Below are 20,386 nucleotides of genomic sequence, written 5' to 3'. Positions count from 1 at the left end.
ACAAACTGAATGTTTAAGGAGTACATGTGTTTCTGTAGGATCATCTTTTTCTTGTTAGCTTTAACCTAACCTTTGTGGATGAAGCTTGATAAATGTTAATATTTACAATGTTTAAGGATGAAGATCTATATGAATCCTACTGAAGCATTCAGTTATTTGATGAACATATATGCAATGTTTTGGCCTTTCAACTATGTGACATAATAAAGTATTTTATCATCATTGAAATTATAAGCACCTGAATTAAAGAGTGATGACTTAATATTTATTGTTGTTATTATAGGTCTAATTTGTAGATATCCTCAAGAAGATTATGAGTCATTCTCACTACCAGAATCTGTTCCTCTATTTTGTTTACCAATGGGTGCAACCATTGAATGTTGGCCACCAAATAGCAAATACCCTCTCCCTGTATTTTCTACATTTGTGTTAACTGGAGCCTCAGCTGAAAAGGTAATGTGTTTTAACAAAAATCTGCAAATTTCTTTTACAACTTAAAGTTTTCAGTTTTATATAATACAAGGAACAGTAGAAAAAAATAACCAATTAAATTGAATCCATTATGCATACCTCTTCCAGTTGGTTAATTATAACTATATTCAGAGACATAGGAAAAGAGAATTTTCATTCTGTCCCATTTGCCCAAATGCCTTTTTTTTTTTTTTTTTTTTTTTGAGACAGAGTCTCACTTTGTTGCCCGGGCTAGAGTGAATGCCATGGCGTCAGCCTAGCTCACAGCAACCTCAAACTCCTGGGCTTCAGCGATCCTACTGCCTCAGCCTCCCGGGTAGCTGGGACTACAGGCATGCGCCACCATGCCCGGCTAATTTTTTCTATATATATTTTAGTTGGCCAGATTATTTCTTTCTATTTTTAGTAGAGACGGGGGTCTCGCTCTTGGTCAGGCTGGTCTTGAACTCCTGACCTTGAGCAATCCACCCGCCTCGGCCTCCCAGAGTGCTAGGATTACAGGCGTGAGCCACCGCACCCGGCCTGCCCAAATGCTTTTTTTGTGACTATTGTGGAAGTTTTTTTCATCATCAAATGATGATCCTTCATTGATTCATCTTCTGTGATAAGCTTTGAAAGTAATACAAAAATTATTAAATATATAATGCGATTTAGAATGATAGACTGTTATAGTTGGAAGGGACCTTGAAAATCATCAAGCCTAAAATTCTCATTTTATGGATTGGGAAATTAAAGTCTGGAGAAATTCAATGAATTGCCCAAAGTTGGAGTTCGTATTTCCTTATGTAAATTTTTGTACCATTTTCTACTAAATTATTTTCAACAATTTCTTATAGAGAATATTGGTACAATTGCTTTTATTCTTTATAGAGTGAATGAATGTAATTAGAACATCTTTTTTTCACTAATATGGAGACATGAGAATAGCACTATATAGTTCTTATGTATGTCCAGAAAGCAAGAAGAAGGTTTATTCACTATTGCGTTCCTAATACCTGGCACCTCGCCTGACTCATAGCAAACATCCATTAAATATTTAACTGATGATGTGATTTGGATTAATGATACACAATGTATTTAGTAAATATATTACTTATTTTGTAGGTCTATGGTGCTGCTATTCAGTTTTATGAACCATACTCTGAGGAGAATCTCACAGAAAAACAGAGACTTCTTTTGGGTTTAACATCATCAGCAGATGGGAAGTCTGATAGTTCCAAAACAATTCACACTAGCAAATGCATCTGTCTTCTTTCTCACTGGCCTTTTTTTGATGCATTCAGGAAGTTTCTGACTTTTTTGTATCGTTATTCCATCTCTGGACCTCATGTCCTTCCAATTGAGAAGTAAGTTAGAAGTTGTCTTGGTTCAAAATTTGGCAGATCTTTCCATTATGTGGTAAATTTGTGGGGTAACTGAGTAAATTTTATTTGGAAACTGAATTTCTAAAAAGTTATTTGAAAAAAAGAGTTTGTTTATTTCAGTCAGGTAATATTCCTTCGTTATACTTTTACAATCTTGTTATTTTAAATAATTTTTAACTCTAACATAATGAAATAAATGTTTCATTTTTTAATGTTCTTGTGAAGTTTAGAAATCCTAATCTGGAAAAAATAGTGGAATTTTTTACTAATTTTGTAATTCTTATTTTATATATAATTTCATTATGAACCTTTAAAAATATTCCTTACTATTTTTAGATATCATGAATTTAAAGGAAAAATTATGTGAATACATGCTTTTTTCTTTTTTTAAATTTTAGTGATTTAGTTTAACATCACTAAAATAATGTTTCATGCAGTAAGAACTGATGCAAATGAGATATAAATATCTTCATTGTCTATTTGACTATTGTTTATTTTATACTACTTATTACTTAAGGGCTTTTGTGTCCTTAGGCAGAATTTTCTGACTTTAATGACAATTGAGAAGTGATAGAATTATCATAAGAGCATGTAGTGTATAATATTACTCTTTTAATTTTTCTTTGCTCTTTCCTACTCTCATCTCAGTATTCTAATCCAGAAGTTCTCAAATTTTTTGATCTTAGAACCCCCCTTGAAAAATGAGGACCCCAAAGAGCTTTTCTTTGTGTGTTATATCTATTATTATTTAGTAGAAATTATTACAGTACAGTGTAAATAGCATATAGGGTTACAGAGTTTATTTCAGTGCATGTATACATTGTATAAAAGCGATGTAATTACCATATCCATCACTTTAAACATTTATCTTTTTTTTGTGGTAATAACATTCAAAATCTTTTCTTTTAGCCCTCTTGAAATATATACACTACATTGTTATTTGCTCTAGTCATCCAACTGTGCAATAGAACAGCAGAATTTATTCTTCCTAACTGTAACCAACCTCTCACAGTCCACCCTCTTCCCCCAGTCTCTGGTAACCACTATTTTACTTTCTATTTCTAGGAAGTCAACAGTTTTAGATTTTACATATGATTGAGATCACATAGTGTTTGTCTTTCTATACCTGGCATATTTCACTTAACATAATGCCCTCCAGGTTCAGCCATATTGCCACAAATGACAGAATTTTATTCTGTTTTATGGCTGAATAGTATTCCATTGTATATATGTACCATATTTTCTTTATCCATTCATTTGTAGATGGGCATTTAGGTTGATTTCATATTTTGGCTATTATGAATAGTACTGTAATAAATATGGGAGTGCACATATCTCTTTGACATACTGATTTCATTTTCTTTGGATACATACCTAGTGATGGAATTGCTGGACCAGTTGAGTTTTAAAACAAGAAACCCATTTCATGTTATAACATAAATATCTTTTTTGAGAAATAACTGTTTCCTTTTTTTTTTTGAGATGGAGTGCCATGACGTCAGCCTAGCTCACAGCAACCTCAAACTCCTGGGCTCAAGCTATTCTTCTGCCTCAGCTTCCAGAGTAGCTCAGATTACAGGCACATGTATGGATTACACACTAATTTTTCCATTTTTAGTAGAGACGGGGTCTCACTCTTGCTCAGGCTGGTCTCAAACTCCTGACCTCAAGCAATCGTCCCACCTTGGCCTCCCAGAGTGCTAGGATTATAGGCATGAACTACTGCGCCTGGCGATAACTGTTTTCCAAAACAAAAAATTTAGTGAGAAGAGTGGGGTTATATTACTTTTTTTTCGTTTTTTTCTTTTGAAAACCCATCTCACTGCACACTAATTGTTTTATATTTTTGCAAATCTCTAATGCCTGGTTTAATTGAATGTATCTGGGTTCCATATATGGTTCTTCATTCAATCTGTTGCAGTAGTTGTTTTGGTTGAAGTATATAAAGAAAATCTGGCCTTACACAGATATGTAGGTGTGAAAGAGGGATTTTGTACAGTCTTTTCAGAAAATTTTGGATATTCTTTTTTTGACACAACACCAAAGCTTTGTGTGTTACATCTATCATATAAAACTTGACAAGTGGTAGTTTCTTATAAGTTATTTGCAACGTGGAATCTGAAAATTTAGCAATAAATTTTGTCTGTTGCATTAAAATGTGTCGATTTGTTTCACTCTTCAAGTGGAACTTCTGTATGATTTTGTAGCATTGTGTATTAGTCATTTGGAAAATACTGGTTCACTGAATTAAGCACATCTTCCAAATGTAGACACATTTCATTATCAATATAAAATTATATGTGTTAATATCAGTACCTATCAGAAAAGCTTTTGAGTATTGGGAAGCTATCAAGCTCATGGTGGCAAAATTCTAATTTTCACTTGAAAGTTTGAATTTAATTGTTGGCAACAAGTACTGCCAGTTATTTTCCTCAAAGCAAGAGGCTTACTTTGTTCATTTCATATAGAAAATATCTGTTGAATACTCAATATTAGAAAACCTTAATTTGTCAGTGCTGTGAATTTTTTCCACAGCACTCTGTGAAAAAAAATCTGCGAATTCACTCATAACTCAGTTGCACAAGTGTTTTTCCAAAATCAAGACAACCATTGTACTTCTATATACAACAGAAGTGCTTTATGCATACTTCTCCTTATCACATCGAATATTTTTTAAATGTATACTGCAGAGTCAAAATTTAATAAAATTGATAATATTTACTGTTTTGTCAAAGACATTCTTATGTGAAATTGACATTCTTTTACTGCAGTGTATAATAGTAAAAAATACAAAAACTACTGGTACAATTTGGTGCCACTTCCTTGGTTCATAGTAAGGTGCCAGCCGTTTTACTCAGAGTGCTTTTGCATCATCAGTGCAAATTCAACACTGTGAAAAAAGCAAATGATGTCTTTGTGTTAGTATAAAAATAGTTATGAGCTTACAGATCCTTCCTGAATGGCTGTTGAAGGTCTTTAGGGGTTTATGGATCACATTTGATTACCACTGTTCTAACTATAATTCAAGCTCATAGGCGTCCTGTGGTATTCATTGCCCCCATTTTTTTTTTTTAGGTTGTGAGTACCTTAATGGTAGAGACTGGTAGCTTTATTCCTTTTTTATATTTCCCATCATGTCTGGTGGTATCTTATACATGGTAAACAGTCAAAGCATATTTGTAAATTAATAAATTTCTCTTCTAGTCTTTTCTCTATCCAGTTGAAATTATCTCAGTTTTGAAACCAAGATGATTTTGAAATGTTTAAAAGAAAATTAATTCCAAAATAAAGTAGCTTGTGAAAAAGGAGTTTTTGCCTTTTATTCCATAGTGTTTAAAACAAAACCCATCAATTTAGCTTTTTATCTATTTTATTTTGGGAAAAAACTTACAAAATCAGTAATAGCATTTTTTTTTTTTTTGAGATAGGATCTTCCTCTGTCACCCAGGCTGCAATGCAGTGGTTGCTCACCCCAACCTCAAACTCCTGGGCTCAAGCAATCTTCCTGCCTCAGCCTCCTGAGTAGCTGAGACTACAGGCATGTGCCACCACACCCAGAAAATTTTTTTTTTTAATTTTTGTAGAGATGGAGTCTCCATATGTTGCCCAGGCTGGTCTGGAACTCTTGGCCTCAAGTGATCCACTGCGTCCAGCCCAGTAATAGAATTTCTAACCTGTTGTTAACAGCAAATATATTGTTCATCTTTTAAAAGCAATTAAGCGCTTTCATTTTTTTCTAGAGCACCTTAAGTGGTGGTTTTACTTCCAAAATATGAGTGACTAACTTAAAAAAATATTATAAATGTAAGAATTAGCTTCTTTGGTAATATGCACATCACTGATAACATTGTATATCATCTACTTAGGGAGAGGTAAAAGTTAAAATCACTTTTGAGACAATGATAACAAACATTGAATGTGAACAACTGTTAATGTGAAAAGTTACTGGATTGAGGCAGAAGTAACTTTAATGGGAAAAATGATTTTTGGTTGTTGTTTGTTTACTTGTTAATATTAGAGATTTCAAAATTATAGACACGCAAGACTTTTGACTTAACTTGGACTTGTGATGACATGTTGGTCTTTATAGTGTGTGATATTCACTTTGGAATCACTTGGGTTTTTGTTTGTTTTCAAGGCATATTTCTCATTTTATGCATAAAGTTCCTTTTCCATCTCCTCAGAGACCACGGATTTTAGTTCAGGTAAGGTTGATATGAGGGCCCTATGAATTATTATTGTCTCTGTCAAAATGTAACATAAGAATAACAATTTTGAATGGGCGGGAAAAGCAAATGAGCCCTAAAGAGACCCAAATGTTATTTCATGTTGAAATTTGGTTCCTTAATGTTTTATTAACTGCCTCTGAGACATCTCATGTTTTTCCCTTAGAGAAAAGGTTGAAGAGTTAAAGAAGTAAACATTTTAAACACAGAGAAAGGGACTTTTTCCCCTAAATTTGTTATAGCTGTTTGAAAGTTTGTGCCTTCGGCAATCCTTTACTGCATTAAATGTATTAGAATAGATGTAAGGCAAAGTGTGTGCATAAATTTGAAAATGTAGATAAATTGATTGCATTATTTTAACAGTACCAAAAAATATCTAGAAAAATATCATTTTGGGGAGCTTTATAGTCAGTCTGAATATTCACATGTCATTCCTGTCTTATTTCCTGGTATTTAGTGCCAGAATATATATAGTACACTCAGTTTGAATACACACAAAATATTTGTTTCATAGAAGTTTGCAAACTTTTTCTGTTATGGACCATATACTAAATATTTTAGTCTTTGCAGGCCATCTGATCTCTGTTGCAACTACTCAATTCTGCTGTTAACAGCACAAGAGCACCTAGATAATATGTAAAGAATGAGCATGGCTATATTTCAATAAAACTTTATTTACAAAAATAGGTAGCTGTGAATTTTCCCTGTATGCCATACATTTGCCGACCCAGGTTTTATGGTAGTTAATGAATAATTTAGTCTTTCAATGTGAATTTGTTAAGATGGCATCAGGGAAACAGTTGCAGAGAGAAGAAAGGAGATATGGGATTCATAGTAAAAAGAGTTAGTGACTGGAAGGGGTCAAGATATATTTTTCAGAGTCTTAGTAAAGTGATGTAGACTGTTCCTATATTGGTAAATGGATATAGTGAAACTCATTGGCATCATCATTATTCTGTATATTTTTAACAGAAAGTGGTATTTTAAAGTTCATCTTTATGTTTCAAATACTTTATTTTAAATCTTCTTCCAGTTATCACCACATGATAATCTGATTCTCAGTCAACCTGTTTCTTCACCTCTCCCACTAAGGCAAGTAAAACTTCATTTCTGTTTCTGTAAATCTAGTGTGAGGTGAAGTAACATTCAAATATTTTCTCTTTTCTAGCTAAAATTTCAATGTTGATGGAAATACTTCTCATTTAACTCTTTCTTTCTTTCTTTTTTTCTTTTTTCTTTTTTTTAGAGACAGGGTCTTGCTCTGTCACCCAGGCTATAGTGCAGTGGTGTGATCATAGCTCACTGCAACCTCAAACTCCTGGGCTCAAGTGATCTTCTTGCCTCAGCCTCTTGAGTAGCTGGGATTATAGGCATGTGCTACGATGCCCAGGTTTTTGGTTTTTTTTTTGTAGAGATGAGATTTTGCTATGTTGCTCAGGCTGGTCTTGAACTCCTGGCCTCAAGCAATCCTCCTGCCTCGGCCTCCCAAAGTGCTGTGCTTGGTTTGTTTCTTACATCAATTTCTTTTACTTAATATTTGGGTTACAATTTCTGAAGAAAAAAGAAAAACTTTTACATTAGTATTTAGTATTTTGTGTATCCACTTATTGTCATTGAGAACTTACTATTACACAAATTGATGTGTATATGTAAATTATTTATAGCTTCAGTTGTCCTCCAAAGAGCATTCAAGGCCGGGCGCGGTGGCTCACGCCTGTAATCCTAGCACTCTGGGAGGCCGAGGCGGGTGGATCGCTTGAGGTCAAGAGTTTGAGACCAGCCTGAGCAAGAGCGAGACCTCGTCTCTACTAAAAATAGAAAGAAATTATCTGGCCAACTAAAATATATATATAGAAAAAATTAGCCGGGCATGGTGGCGCATACCTGTAGTCCCAGCTACTCAGGAGGCTGAGGCAGTAGGATCGCTTAAGCCTAGGAGTTTGAGGTTGCTGTGAGCTAGGCTGATGCCATGGCGCTCACTCTAGCCCGGGCAACAAAGTGAGACTCTGTCTCAAAAAAAAAAAAAAAAAGAGCATTCAAATGCAATTAATTTTAAATTTAATCCAAAATAAAAGTTACAGTTATTAAACTATAGAACAATGTATTTCATCACCTTAAAAGTTTAGAGCAGTTATGAAATATGTTTCCTCTACAGTATCGTTTCTTGAAATTTAATTAGCTATGTAACTTTTCCATCAGAGAAAAGTTACAATGTGGTTAAGTTATTATGTAGCACATACCTAAGGGAGACTAGCTGCCATCTTTGACATTAATTTTGTAAGAATTGCAGATTATTTCATCACTTGCTTTCAGCCCAGAGTGACCACTGTTTTGTTATCCCTTGTTTGAGCTGAAAATAAACTAGAAACATTGAGACTATATATAAATGATTCTAAATTACCCAAAGGACTTTTTTTGGGTAACAGCTTTATTGATATATAATTCACATACCGTACAGTTCACCCAATTAAAGTGTATAGTTCAATAGTTATATTCACAGTTCTGCAGCTATCACTATAATAAATTGTAGAACATTTTCGTCACCCTAAAAAAACCCCTTTACCATTTAGCAGTTAACCTCCTTCATGCCTTTCATCCCTATACACACACGCACCCCTCTCCAGCCCTAGGAAACTGCTAATCTACTTTCAGTGTCTACAGATTTGCCTATTCTGGGCATTTCATATAAATGGAATCACACAATATGTAGTCTGACTTCTTCCACTTAGATTAATGTTTTCAAGGTCTGTGCGTGCTATATCCATACTTTATTTCTTTTCATTGTCAAATAATATTTCATCGTATGGATACACCACATTTTATTTATCCATTTATCGGTTGATGGACATTTGGCATGTTTCCGCATTTTGGCTACTATGAATAATGCTGTGAATATGCACAAATTTCTTGTGAACATATATTTTCATTTCTCCAAGAAACGTTTGTTACTAGTTTTGCTTTATTAAAAAAAATCCAGTGAAAGCAGTTGTTTAACATAAAGACAATAAAGGGGTTGGCTTACTAAACTATTTATTTTGTCAGTCCAGTATCTTGTTATTAAATAGAACGTCTAAGTTTATTATTTTGGTTATTAACTCTCTTTGTGTATCTTATCATTTTGTAGCTCTTAATTTTCTATTACTATTATCATTATGGTAGTAAGGATTTCCTATTCATAAATCTAAATTTTAATAAGTTTATTTACCTTAAGGGAGGTGGACCAATAAGTCTTACAGTTTTTCTGATAATTACAGTGGAAGATGTGCCATGTTCAAAAAACTTCTATTAAAAGATTTGCTTTCAACCAAAGTATCCCTTTTATAAATTGAATTCTTTATCTGGACATTATCTACATGGCAGACCTTCTTATATAAAATGAAGCAGATGACTTTTCATTTTTCATATTGAATGCAGTACAGAAAGATGAATGATTTGAAGCCACCTCAAACTGCATTGTTTTCATAGTATGCTTGTGATGCAGTGTTTTCCCTACAAAAGAGCAGCAGTCATGCTTAAAGTGGAATATATAATCCAAATTATACCCTAATCATGAACTTTTCCCCCTTATTTTAGATAATGAGTTGTTTGGGTCTTTATTTGTCTAATTATATATTTTTGTGTGTATTGACAGTGGTGGCAAGTTTTCAGCACTACTTCAGAATTTAGGCCCTGAAAATGCTGTGACACTACTGGTGTTTGCAGTAACAGAACATAAAATTCTCATCCATTCCTTACGACCTTCCGTGCTTACTAGTGTGACAGAAGCCTTAGTGTCTGTGAGTATTAGTTTTTTATTGGCAACCAATTTAATTTAAACTTAATTTATTCATATAATTCAAAACTATTTTAATGTTTAACTAAAATTCAGAGTAATAAACTTTTGTTTTGCAAAAGCAATTTTAATTTCCTAACCATCGACTCTAGTTATAATTATTTAATTAATTATCAAGGATTAGATTTCAAGTAATAATATTTAAAAGACAGTTTTTTGTGTGTGCTAATAAATTATGTTTCAATTGTCAAAAAGCTAAATATTCTGCTACGTTTTGTTTATCCAAGATGATTTTCCCCTTCCACTGGCCTTGCCCGTATGTTCCTCTCTGCCCACTGGCTTTGGCAGATGTCTTGAGTGCACCGTGTCCATTCATAGTAGGGATTGATTCAAGATACTTTGATCTTTATGATCCTCCACCAGATGTCAGTTGTGTTGACCTAGACACCAACACTATTTCTCAGTAAGTACATTTTAGTGATTCTATACCCAACAATTTATAACTTTATAGTATATGTAATTGTATATTTTATGATTGCAAAGTAGGATTCTTTTGAGATACTGTTTTCTTTGTATTTGGGCTTATTACCATCTTTGAATCAACCCTTATTCTGCTTCAATGGAGTAAATTTAGGGTATTAAAAATTTTATTGGAAAGAAAATATAGTTTTGATCCTAGGCTTTACATATTTAAGAAACATTAAAATCTTATATTTAGAAATTTAGCAAAAGAGAAATTGAGGTTAAAAATAGAAAAAGTTTACTTCTCTTTAGTCAGAGGAGTATAAGTGAAATCACAAATTAAATTAAAACACTATTCCTCGATTAATACTCTAATTCTATTTCTAGTCTTGTATAATACTGTAAGAATACTAATACACCATAGGCAAATTAATGTAATGTTTTAAAATTTTTAATTATACATAATCATCTGTACTCCAGGAATGTCAAAATTTTATATTTTTCCCTTTTTATTGAAATAATATTTAAGTTGTAGCTATTGGAACTATATTTTTTTTTATTTTTTATTTTTGTTTTTGAGATAGAGTATCGCTTTGTTGCCCTGGCTAGAGTGAGTGCCGTGGCATCAGCCTAGCTCACAGCAACCTCAAATTCCTGGGCTTAAGCGATCCTACTGCCTCAGCCTCCCGAGTAGCTGGGACTACAGACATGCGCCACCATGCCCAGCTAATTTTTTCTATATATATTTTAGTTGGCCAGATAATTTCTTTCTATTTTTAGTAGAGACGGGGTCTCGCTCTTGCTCCGGCTGGTCTCGAACTCCTGACCTCGAGCGATCCACCCGCCTTGGCCTCCCAGAGTGCTAGGATTACAGGTGTGAGCCACCGCGCCCGGCTGGAACTATATTTTTTATAGCTTTTTTATAGTTCAGCATTTTTGTGTGTCCTTTATTTTCAGTTGAATTGTACATAAGCTATTCAGGGAAGAGGAAGTTGATGCAGTAACCACATTGCATCCATGCAACATGCTTACAATAACTATGATTTAGTCTATCAATAAAGCCCAAAAACTAGTATAGCTTTTACACTTAAATATGTAAATGTGAAGTAGGATTTTTCTCCACTTTTTAGTAAGAGATTTTCATCTCTTGATTTAATTCTGAAATCTTTGGTGAGTTCTCAGTCTTGTCCTATGTCAAAACCTCAAGTGCTTATTTAAACCATTAGAAAAGTTTAGCTTAAAAAATTAATACTCCAATGTGAAGCCTTTTTGCTGTCAAAATCTGTTATTTATGGAAAGCCTAACCAAGAAAATATGGAATGTATTTTATGCATAAAAGCCATTTTATATATGAAATTGATAAGAGTCAAAGATTCTTTACCAGAGACATTTCATTCATTACCAGGAATATTTAATACTTTTAAACATTAAAATATTAGCTCTTTTCTTTGCCAGTTGTTTATTTATGTGACATAAATTTTTTAATTGAAATTAAGGGTGGTAAAAGTATATACTATGTTATGGTAATTAAAAGAATTTTTTATTCCTACTTATTTTCTTTATGTTTTGATCAATAATGAGTAAAAGAATCAAAGAAACATGAGTTATTTGTACTCATGAATATTCCTCGTTAATATTATCGCCCTTCTAAACTGGTAGGAGGACTGGACTAGTGAACTAACAGCTTTCTACTTGCCTTCAACTAGAATTTCTGAATCCCCAACCTGAAATTTGAAAGATAGACAAATCCTGATGGCAGTTTCCTTTTCACTTGCTATATTAGATATATGTAACATAGAGTATGTTCTGAATATCAAGAAATTCTGAAGAAAGGAAAAGAAATTAATATGTAATATGTACTAGGCACAAAGCTGCATGCATAGCCTAAGTTATGTCATATTATAATATACTTTGTACTTTGTGAGGTGGTTTTTTATTAAGGCCTCTGACAGATAAGGAAACCAAAGCGTAGATTTTTAAGCAATTTGTCAAAGGGCACAGAGTTTGTACAGTGAAAGCTGGGCTTTGAAACCATCACTGTCTGACTCTAAAACTAATGCCTCTGTTACTAATTATTGGGTAATTATTTATCTTGTAAATAATAGTAATCTTATAAATGGAAGTCACCATGAATAAAAATGCAGAAGATTATCATAGATCAAAACTCAGGTACTAGACAAAACTTTCCTACTCAGCCACATTTTGGAGTCAAGGGCAGTAAAAGGACATTATGTGAGTAAATAGCAGTAATTACATGTAATCAAATGATACTAAGATATTGTTCATATATTTATGCCACAGGCATATCTTGAGCACCCTTTTTTGCTAGGCCCTGGGAATAAAATGGGAAACCAAATATGTTCCTTTCTTTCAAATCACTCATAATCTAGTCTAACAAGACAGGCATCATGCAGTGAATGGTAAGACATGGTGGGTGTGCCGTGTTGCAAAGTTTTATCAAGAAAGTAATGTAAAAAGTGTTTCTACATTATATTCTCACTGTAACGCAGGATTCCATGCTCTTGATTATAAATGTAATAACACCTTCACAGAAGGACATCTGCAGTTTGACCCTACCCCATCTTTATTTTTATTCTAATTTGTGGAAAGAGAGAGACAGTAAATACCAAGACAGTGATTGTCAACTTAAGCCTTCCCATCCACTCTTTCTTCTTTGTTTTTGCCTTTTTTGTTCTGTGAGAAGTTTAGGGAACATAAAAGTTTAGTAAGTTCCACTGCATGCCTGTGCTAGGTTACTCTTTGGTGTTTAGAGTATGAATGATTTACTTTTCACTCTTTCTCTATATTTTTCAAGTTTTCTAAAATGAATATTCATTGCTTTCAAAATAGAAAAAAGATTTAATAAATAAGTGGAATCAACAAAGCTGTAGTTAGATCCAAAAGCTTTATAGTGCCTTATCACCATGTTTTTATCTCCTACTCTATATATAATTTAGAGGCCAAAAGTGTTATAATAGCTGTAATAAAGGATATTATAGCAACCTGTGCTATAAACAAAAATACAGGAGTCCCCCCGCTTTACCCTTGGTTTTGCTTTCCACGGTTTCAGTTACCCATGGCCAAATGTGGTCCAAAAATAGATGAATGCAATACAATAAGATATTTTGAGAGAGAAAAAGACCACATTCACGTAAATTTTATTATAGTATATTGTTATAATTCTTCTATTTTATTATTATTGTTGCTAATTTCTTACTGTGTCTAATTTATAAGAAAAAACTGTGTATATATATGTATATGTATATATTTAATATGTGTATGTGTGTGTGTGTGTGTGTGTGTGTATGTGTGTATACATGGTTTGGTATTGTCTGTGGTTTCAGGCATCCACTGGGGGTCTTGGAATTTATCCCTCACAGATAAAGGGAGACTATTGTATCACTTTCCAGCAGATATCCTCTTTTATTATTATAAAAGTATTTTGTAATGTTCTTTATTCAAGTAATTTATGGATTATTTCTTTTCTAAAAGAAACAAAAATAATCTTTACTATACTCTTAGGAAACTAAGCAACTAAATATTTAAGTATACCAAAGTATTTTAATAAGCTCTATGGATCATAAGTTCATTGAAAGTTTTCTAAAGTGTTTTTTTTAATATAAGAAAATACCTTATAGTAGGACTTTTTCCAATATTTAAGTGTCTAAGCTCTCTTAAATGAGGATTAAGAGTAATGAACACGTTAAACTTTGTTGTGATGAGCATGATTCCAATGCAAATAGATTTTACTCAGTACCAACATAATTATAAATTTTTGAGCTATATTTAATATAAGGTTCTACCCTCATATAAATTAATTTTTAAATATTCAACATTCCAGTTTACCTGTGTAGGATTTTTCTCCTGTTAACTAGAATATTTTGTATGTGTTTCATTTTTGGTTCAATGTGTTTTCTCTTTTGCCATTTTTGTATATTAATATAACAGATATATACTTTTCCCTCAAACAAGTTCATGTTACAAATGTATTATTGTTGTCATTTAATCTTAGAACTGGTGACAAGAAAAATGTAGCTTGGAAGATACTTCCAAAGAAGCCATTTAAAAATCTGATGAACACACTGAATAATTTGCACCAGCAATTGGCAAAATGTAAGTGGATAACTTAATTAAAGAAGGTAATTTAATTTGAGAAAGAGACTCCAAAAGGAGTCTCGTAAAAGAATAGTGTTTATCTAAAGGAAACTGTTTTTATATTCTTAAAGGCAAACAAACATTAAAGCAAAATTTGTTAGAAACTGAGTAGAAAGTTTATAAAATATATATTTTACATCTACCAAATTTTTAATGGACCATCTTAGAATAATAAAATGCAAAAAGATGTTAAGGTGGTTGTTTAATTTTTACCATTATAGAAATACCATGGAAAAAATAAGGGTTTTCACTTGTATATTTTCTTTATACATAGAATAGAAAGTTCATTTTGAAAATCTAAGACAGGTGGTTTAAACTACATTAGAAAATGCTGATGATTTTAGTGGGCTAAGGAGCCAGGTCATATGCTTTTCACCTTCATTGGATATTTATGCTGTGTTTACCTTAAGTAGCTTGAAAACAGAAGTTTGACAATAGCATTAAGAAATTAATCAAAATGAAAATTGATTAGGATATGAAATATTTCGGTAAAAAAAAGCTTATACAATAATATATTTTAACTGATCCAGAATTACTGATAAGAAGAAATAAACCTAATTTCTTTATCTAATCCTTTTGGTATTATAACAATGGCCCATTTAGAGTCCATAATTCAATACATTGTGTGAAGTATGGTCAATAGTGATATAACAATATTTGAGGTTCTCAATTATGTATTAGGTGAAATATAAGCATAGGAGGCAGCCTGTACCCTGGAGGGTTCAATGTGCCTATAGTATATTTGGAAATAAACATGGAAAAAAAGCAATGTTTACAAAGTTAACTTCATAACAAGTAGATAATTCCAAAGTAACTCATAAATATTAGGGTAGGAAAAAATGGCATCAAATATAACAAGATTTTATCTTATAGAAGAAATAGATGATGTACATAATTTTGTTACCAAGTTAATTGCTTTCTACAGGTATTTGTATTACTTTTTAGTAGCTAAGAAGTCTAATAGCTATTATTACAATATTTAAATATTATTAAAATCAATGAAATAGCCATTCACCTCTAGTGAAGGGCGGAATCCCAAAGCTTAAAACTATAGGCATTTAAATAATACTGATACCTAACAGTTATATAATACTTTATAGCTTCAGAGCACTTTCACATACATGCTTCTTTTATTGTTACAACTATGAGAATAAATTTGAGGGAAGTGAAGTAGCTTGTCACAGATCATACAGTTAACAAGTATGAAGCTAGGACTAAAACCTAGGCTTTCTGGTCCCCGTGTCCATGTTCTTTCCAGTACTTTTAAACAATAGGAACTCCTTAGAAACTCTTAAGATTTGTTTTTATTTGTATAAATTTAAGGGTACAAGTGCAGCTTTGTTACGTGGATATATTGCATAGTGGTGAAGTCTGGGCTTTAGTGTAACCATCATCTGAATAATGTACATTGTACCCATTGAGTAATTTTTCATCTCTCATCTCCCTCCCACCTTCCCACTCTTCCTGGTTTTCAATGTCTATTATTCCATACTCTCTGTCCATATGTACACATTATTTAGCTGTCACTTATAAGTGAGAACATGCAGTATTTGACTTTTTGTGTCTGAGTTATTTCACTTAAGATACGGCCTCCAAGTTCCATTCATGTTGCTGCAAAATATATGATTGCATCCTTTTTATGGCTGAATAGTATCCCATGGTATATATGCGCCACATTTTCTTTATCCAGTCATCCATTAATGGACACTAAGGTTGGTTCCGTATCATTGCTATTGTGAATAGTGCTGTGATAAACATACAAGTGCAGGTATCTTTTTGATGTAATGATTTCTTGTCCTTTGGATATATATCCAGTAATGGGATTGCTGGATTGAATGATAGTTCTATTTTCAGCTCTTTGAGAGCTCTCCATACTGCTTTCTGGAGAGGTTGTACTAATTTACATTCTCTACCAACAATGTGTAAGTGTTCCCTTTTCTCTACATCCTTACCAACATCTGTTATTTTTTGACTTTTTATTAATAGCTATTCTGACAGGTGTAAGATACCTCACTGTGGTTTTAATTTGCATTTCTCTGATGATTAGTGATGTTGAGCATTTGTTTATATGCTTATTGGCCATTTTTATGTCATCTTTTAAAAATTTTTTTGGAGATGGGGTCTCATTCTGTTGTCCAGGCTGGAGTACAGTGGCACAATCATGATCATGGCTCACTGTAATCTCAAACTCCTGGGCTCAAGTGATCTTCCTGGCTCAGCCTCCCAAGTAGCTAGGATTACAGGTGCAATCCACCATGCCTGGCTAATTTTTAACTTTGTATAGAAATGGGGTCTCACTGTGTCACCCAGGCTAGTCTTGAAATCCTAGCCTCAAGCAATCCTGCAGCCTCAGCCTTCAAAAACACTGGGATTACAGGCATGAGCCACCATGCTTGGCCTTCTTTTGAAAAAGGTTTATTCATGTCCTTTGCCCACTTTTTAATGGGGTTATATGGGGATTTTTTTGTTGAGTTGTTGGAGTTCCTTGTAAATTCTGGATGTAAGTCCCCTGTTAGATGTATAGTTTGCAAATCTTTTCTCCCATTCTGCAGGTTGTCTGTTCACTCTGTTGATTTTCTGTACAGAAGCTTTTTAGTTTAACTCTGTCCCATTTGTCTATTTTTTTGTTGCTTGTGCTTTTGAAAAACTCTCTAAGATGATTAATTGTTCCTTATATTTTAAAAAGTTTTTAAATTTTGAAGCAATCACAAACTTTTTTCCTGACCCTTTGAGATTAGCTAACCCCATTACCTTTGAATAGAATATATTTTCTACTAAGTACGTTTTCTTACATCACTACAGCGTAACCATCAAAATCGGGCAATTAAAATTGAGCATTATTGCCATCATAATCCTCAGACCACATTCAAGTTTTGCCAGTTATCATAATAATGTTTTTTATAGCAAAAGGATCCAGTTCCAAATCAGGTGTTATATTTAGTTTCAAGTCTCTGTTGTCTCCTCTCCTCTAGAATAGTTCCTCAGTTTTTCCGTCATTTTCTTGACACCTTTGAAAATTATACTTACCATTGGAGAATGGTCCATGATACAGGTTTGTCTGAGCATCCTCATGATAGACACAGGTCATACATCCTTGACAGAAATATCACAGAAGTGATGCTATATTCCACTCGCATCCTCCTCAGGTCACACACTATTTCAATTTGTCCCATTATTGATGAAGACATTCACTTTGATCACTTGATTAAGGTGGTATCTACTAGGCTTCTCTACTGTAAAGTTACTCTTTTACTATGTAATAGCTTTAGTATTGAATGGTCCAGGAAGAGGAAGAGTTTTTTTATTATTATTACTTTTTACAGACAGGGTCTTACTCTGTCATCCAGGATGGAGAGAAGTGGCATGATCTTAGTTCACTGTGGCCTCAAATTCCTGGGCTCAAGTGATCCTCCTGCCTCAGCATCCTGAGTAGCTAGGACTATAGGCATGCACCACCACACCTAACTAATTATTTATAAATTTTTTGTAGATACAAAGCCTCACTGTGTTGCCCAGGGTGATCTCAAACTCCTGGCTTTAAGCAATCCTCCCACCTCGACCTCCCAAAGTGCTGGCTTTACAGGTGTGAGCCACTGCACCCAGCCTGTATTTTATATTTTATTCCTGTGTATTCCTCCTGTTGGCACTTATATTTAAAAAAAAAAAAAAAAGGAAAGACTGTTGCATTTAACTCTATGCCCATTTAATATGGTTGTTATGATCTTTATTTATTACCTTATATATAGTTGTTTCAGAACATAAACTTTTTTTTCTGATGGTAGTCAGATAAACGGGTAATTTTATGTTTAACTTGGATAAAATGTACTCAGCAGAGCCTAGAAAATGATATGGCAAGCTTTGCTAAGGTTTGCATATTATGAAGTTATGTAAACAAAGAGTTACTGTAGTTTGAGCCCTTTTGAAAACACGTGAAATTTATATCAATACCATCATGAACATTAGTTTTGACTATTTGGAGAGAATACCAACACTGTACTTCTTTGCAGTGCAACAGCGACCAAGAGAAGATGGATTAATGGACTTCACGATGAATGACTATGATTTTAATTCTGGAAAGAGGTTGCACATGGTAGATTTGGAAATCCAAGAGGCATTTTTGTTTTTCATGGCCTCCATTTTAAAAGGTTATAGATCATACTTAAGGCCAATAACACAAGCCCCATCTGAGACAGCCACAGATGCAACCTCTCTTTTTGACCTACAAGGTGAGTGACTGAATAGTTTTATAGCTTTCATATTATTAAGCTTAACCTTGTGATGATTCAGTTGCTCTCTGGGTTAATAGCTCATATTTATCAAGATACATACCTATTTTGAGGGGTATGTGAATACCAACTTTGTTTGTAACCCATTTCCATAGGAGTGGTTCTTTCTCAGGCATATTAGATACAATCCTAAGCAAATATGCAGAAGAAACTATTTGAAAAACACAGAGCATCCTAGCCATATACCACTGCACTCTGTTGTGTCACATGTGTTGAGATATTGATGCTTTCAGCTTTCAAGGCATCCAGGCAGTGTTGGGGATGCAAAGGAACCTCTGGGATGGTCTCCAGGCTTGGGAAGCCTCATTTGTTTTATTTCAGTATACTTTAAAAATACCATTTTCTGTCTGTACCATGAGGCATAAAAGGTTGGGAAGCTCTGGAGTGCAACTGGTGTCATAATACGTATTTAATTTCTTTTGTAGGATTCAACATGTGAAAGGAAAACTTATTTAATAAGTATATATTGAGTGCCTCCAAATGCTAGGCATTGGGCATATATAGTGATATGCAGTAGTGGTATGCAAAAGAGACATGGCCAAAAGGAAAAAAAGAGAGACATGGTCACTTCTTTCACACAGCTTATAGTCAAGAGGATAAGCAATTAGAAATAATATGAGTATACAGTTTTAGTTCACAATTTTAGATCACAGAAGACATTTCTGAAGAAGTAACATCTGATCCATGATCTGAAAGGTGGGTAGAAATTAGCCAGGCAACAAGAAAGCAGGAGAGTGTTTTAGGCAGAGAGAACAATTTATGCAAAATCTCCAAGGCTGGAAAGAGCTTGAATTCATGGGCCCAAAAGAAGACCCAAGTGCAGTATAACTGCATATAATTAGTAAGATGTTGAGTAAAATCAGGAAACAAACTTTTACTTTGTTTTCAATAAGCAAGACACAAAATACATGAATACAAGAAGTAATGTTACTGCTGCTTTGAAAAAGCCATATGTATATGGGCATATGCAAAATTGTGGGGGTGTGGGAGGTATAGGTGACATGGTTGATCAAGTTCCTTCTGGCCTAAATATTTTATGAATCTATGAATGATATTATATATTCTGACATTATATATTTATGTCAAACAGCTTTCTTAAGAAGCCGGGACCGGTCACATCAAAAATTCTATAACATGATGACCAAAACACAAATGTTTATTCGCTTCATTGAAGAATGTTCTTTTGTCAGTGATAAAGATGCGAGCCTGGCATTTTTTGATGATTGTGTAGATAAAGTAAGTAACAATATGTCTGCAGTGCCCTAACTTATTTTGTGTGAGTGCTGTAAATGTTAAGAGTTCCTATTTATAGCTTTTAACAAAATCTAAATTAATTCTTTTCATCATTGACCACTCAAAATGAAAGTTTTGGTAGCCTGCTTGAAATTATAGGACACACCTTCTACAAATACCTTGCAGGGTTTCACTAAATCATGAGTTTTAACAATCAGGGCCCTAACCCTGTCTGTTCACTTCTAGACTGGAAATTTTTCTAAGGCTATGGACCTCCAACTTGAACATCCTTAATTTTCACCTCTTCTTTTTGTCTGAGGAGGATTGTCCTATGCTGAGAATAGGTGTAAAGCATAATAGATATCTCATCTGAATATTTCTACAATTGGGAGTGAGTTTGTAGCTTAAATTAATTAA

The 20,386-nt window shown here is 33.5% G+C and overlaps 1 protein-coding gene across 12 annotated transcripts in view; it reads left to right on the top strand.

The window, feature by feature from the left end:
- DENND4A (DENN domain containing 4A) overlaps positions 1–20,386 on the top strand; it is a 145,066-nt gene that overhangs the window by 60,790 nt on the left and 63,890 nt on the right. For 11 of the 12 annotated variants that reach the window (XM_045541189.1, XM_045541198.1, XM_045541179.1 and 8 more), the window contains 9 exons: positions 284–453; positions 1,576–1,817; positions 5,974–6,040; positions 7,095–7,153; positions 9,693–9,837; positions 10,121–10,296; positions 14,308–14,408; positions 18,458–18,676; positions 19,827–19,972. In XM_045541189.1, coding sequence (XP_045397145.1) covers positions 284–453; positions 1,576–1,817; positions 5,974–6,040; positions 7,095–7,153; positions 9,693–9,837; positions 10,121–10,296; positions 14,308–14,408; positions 18,458–18,676; positions 19,827–19,972 — 1,325 coding nt within the window. Of the gene's footprint in view, positions 1–283; positions 454–1,575; positions 1,818–5,973; positions 6,041–7,094; positions 7,154–9,692; positions 9,838–10,120; positions 10,297–14,307; positions 14,409–18,457; positions 18,677–19,826; positions 19,973–20,386 lie in introns of those variants that run through there. The other variant, XM_045541250.1, reaches the window with a different exon arrangement.

Source organism: Lemur catta, chromosome 1, assembly GCF_020740605.2.
Source record: "Lemur catta isolate mLemCat1 chromosome 1, mLemCat1.pri, whole genome shotgun sequence".
In the NCBI taxonomy this organism is placed as follows: Eukaryota; Metazoa; Chordata; class Mammalia; order Primates; family Lemuridae; genus Lemur; species Lemur catta.
The sequence above is the reverse complement of the archived record's forward strand: the minus strand, read 5'-3'. Positions and strand labels throughout refer to the sequence as shown.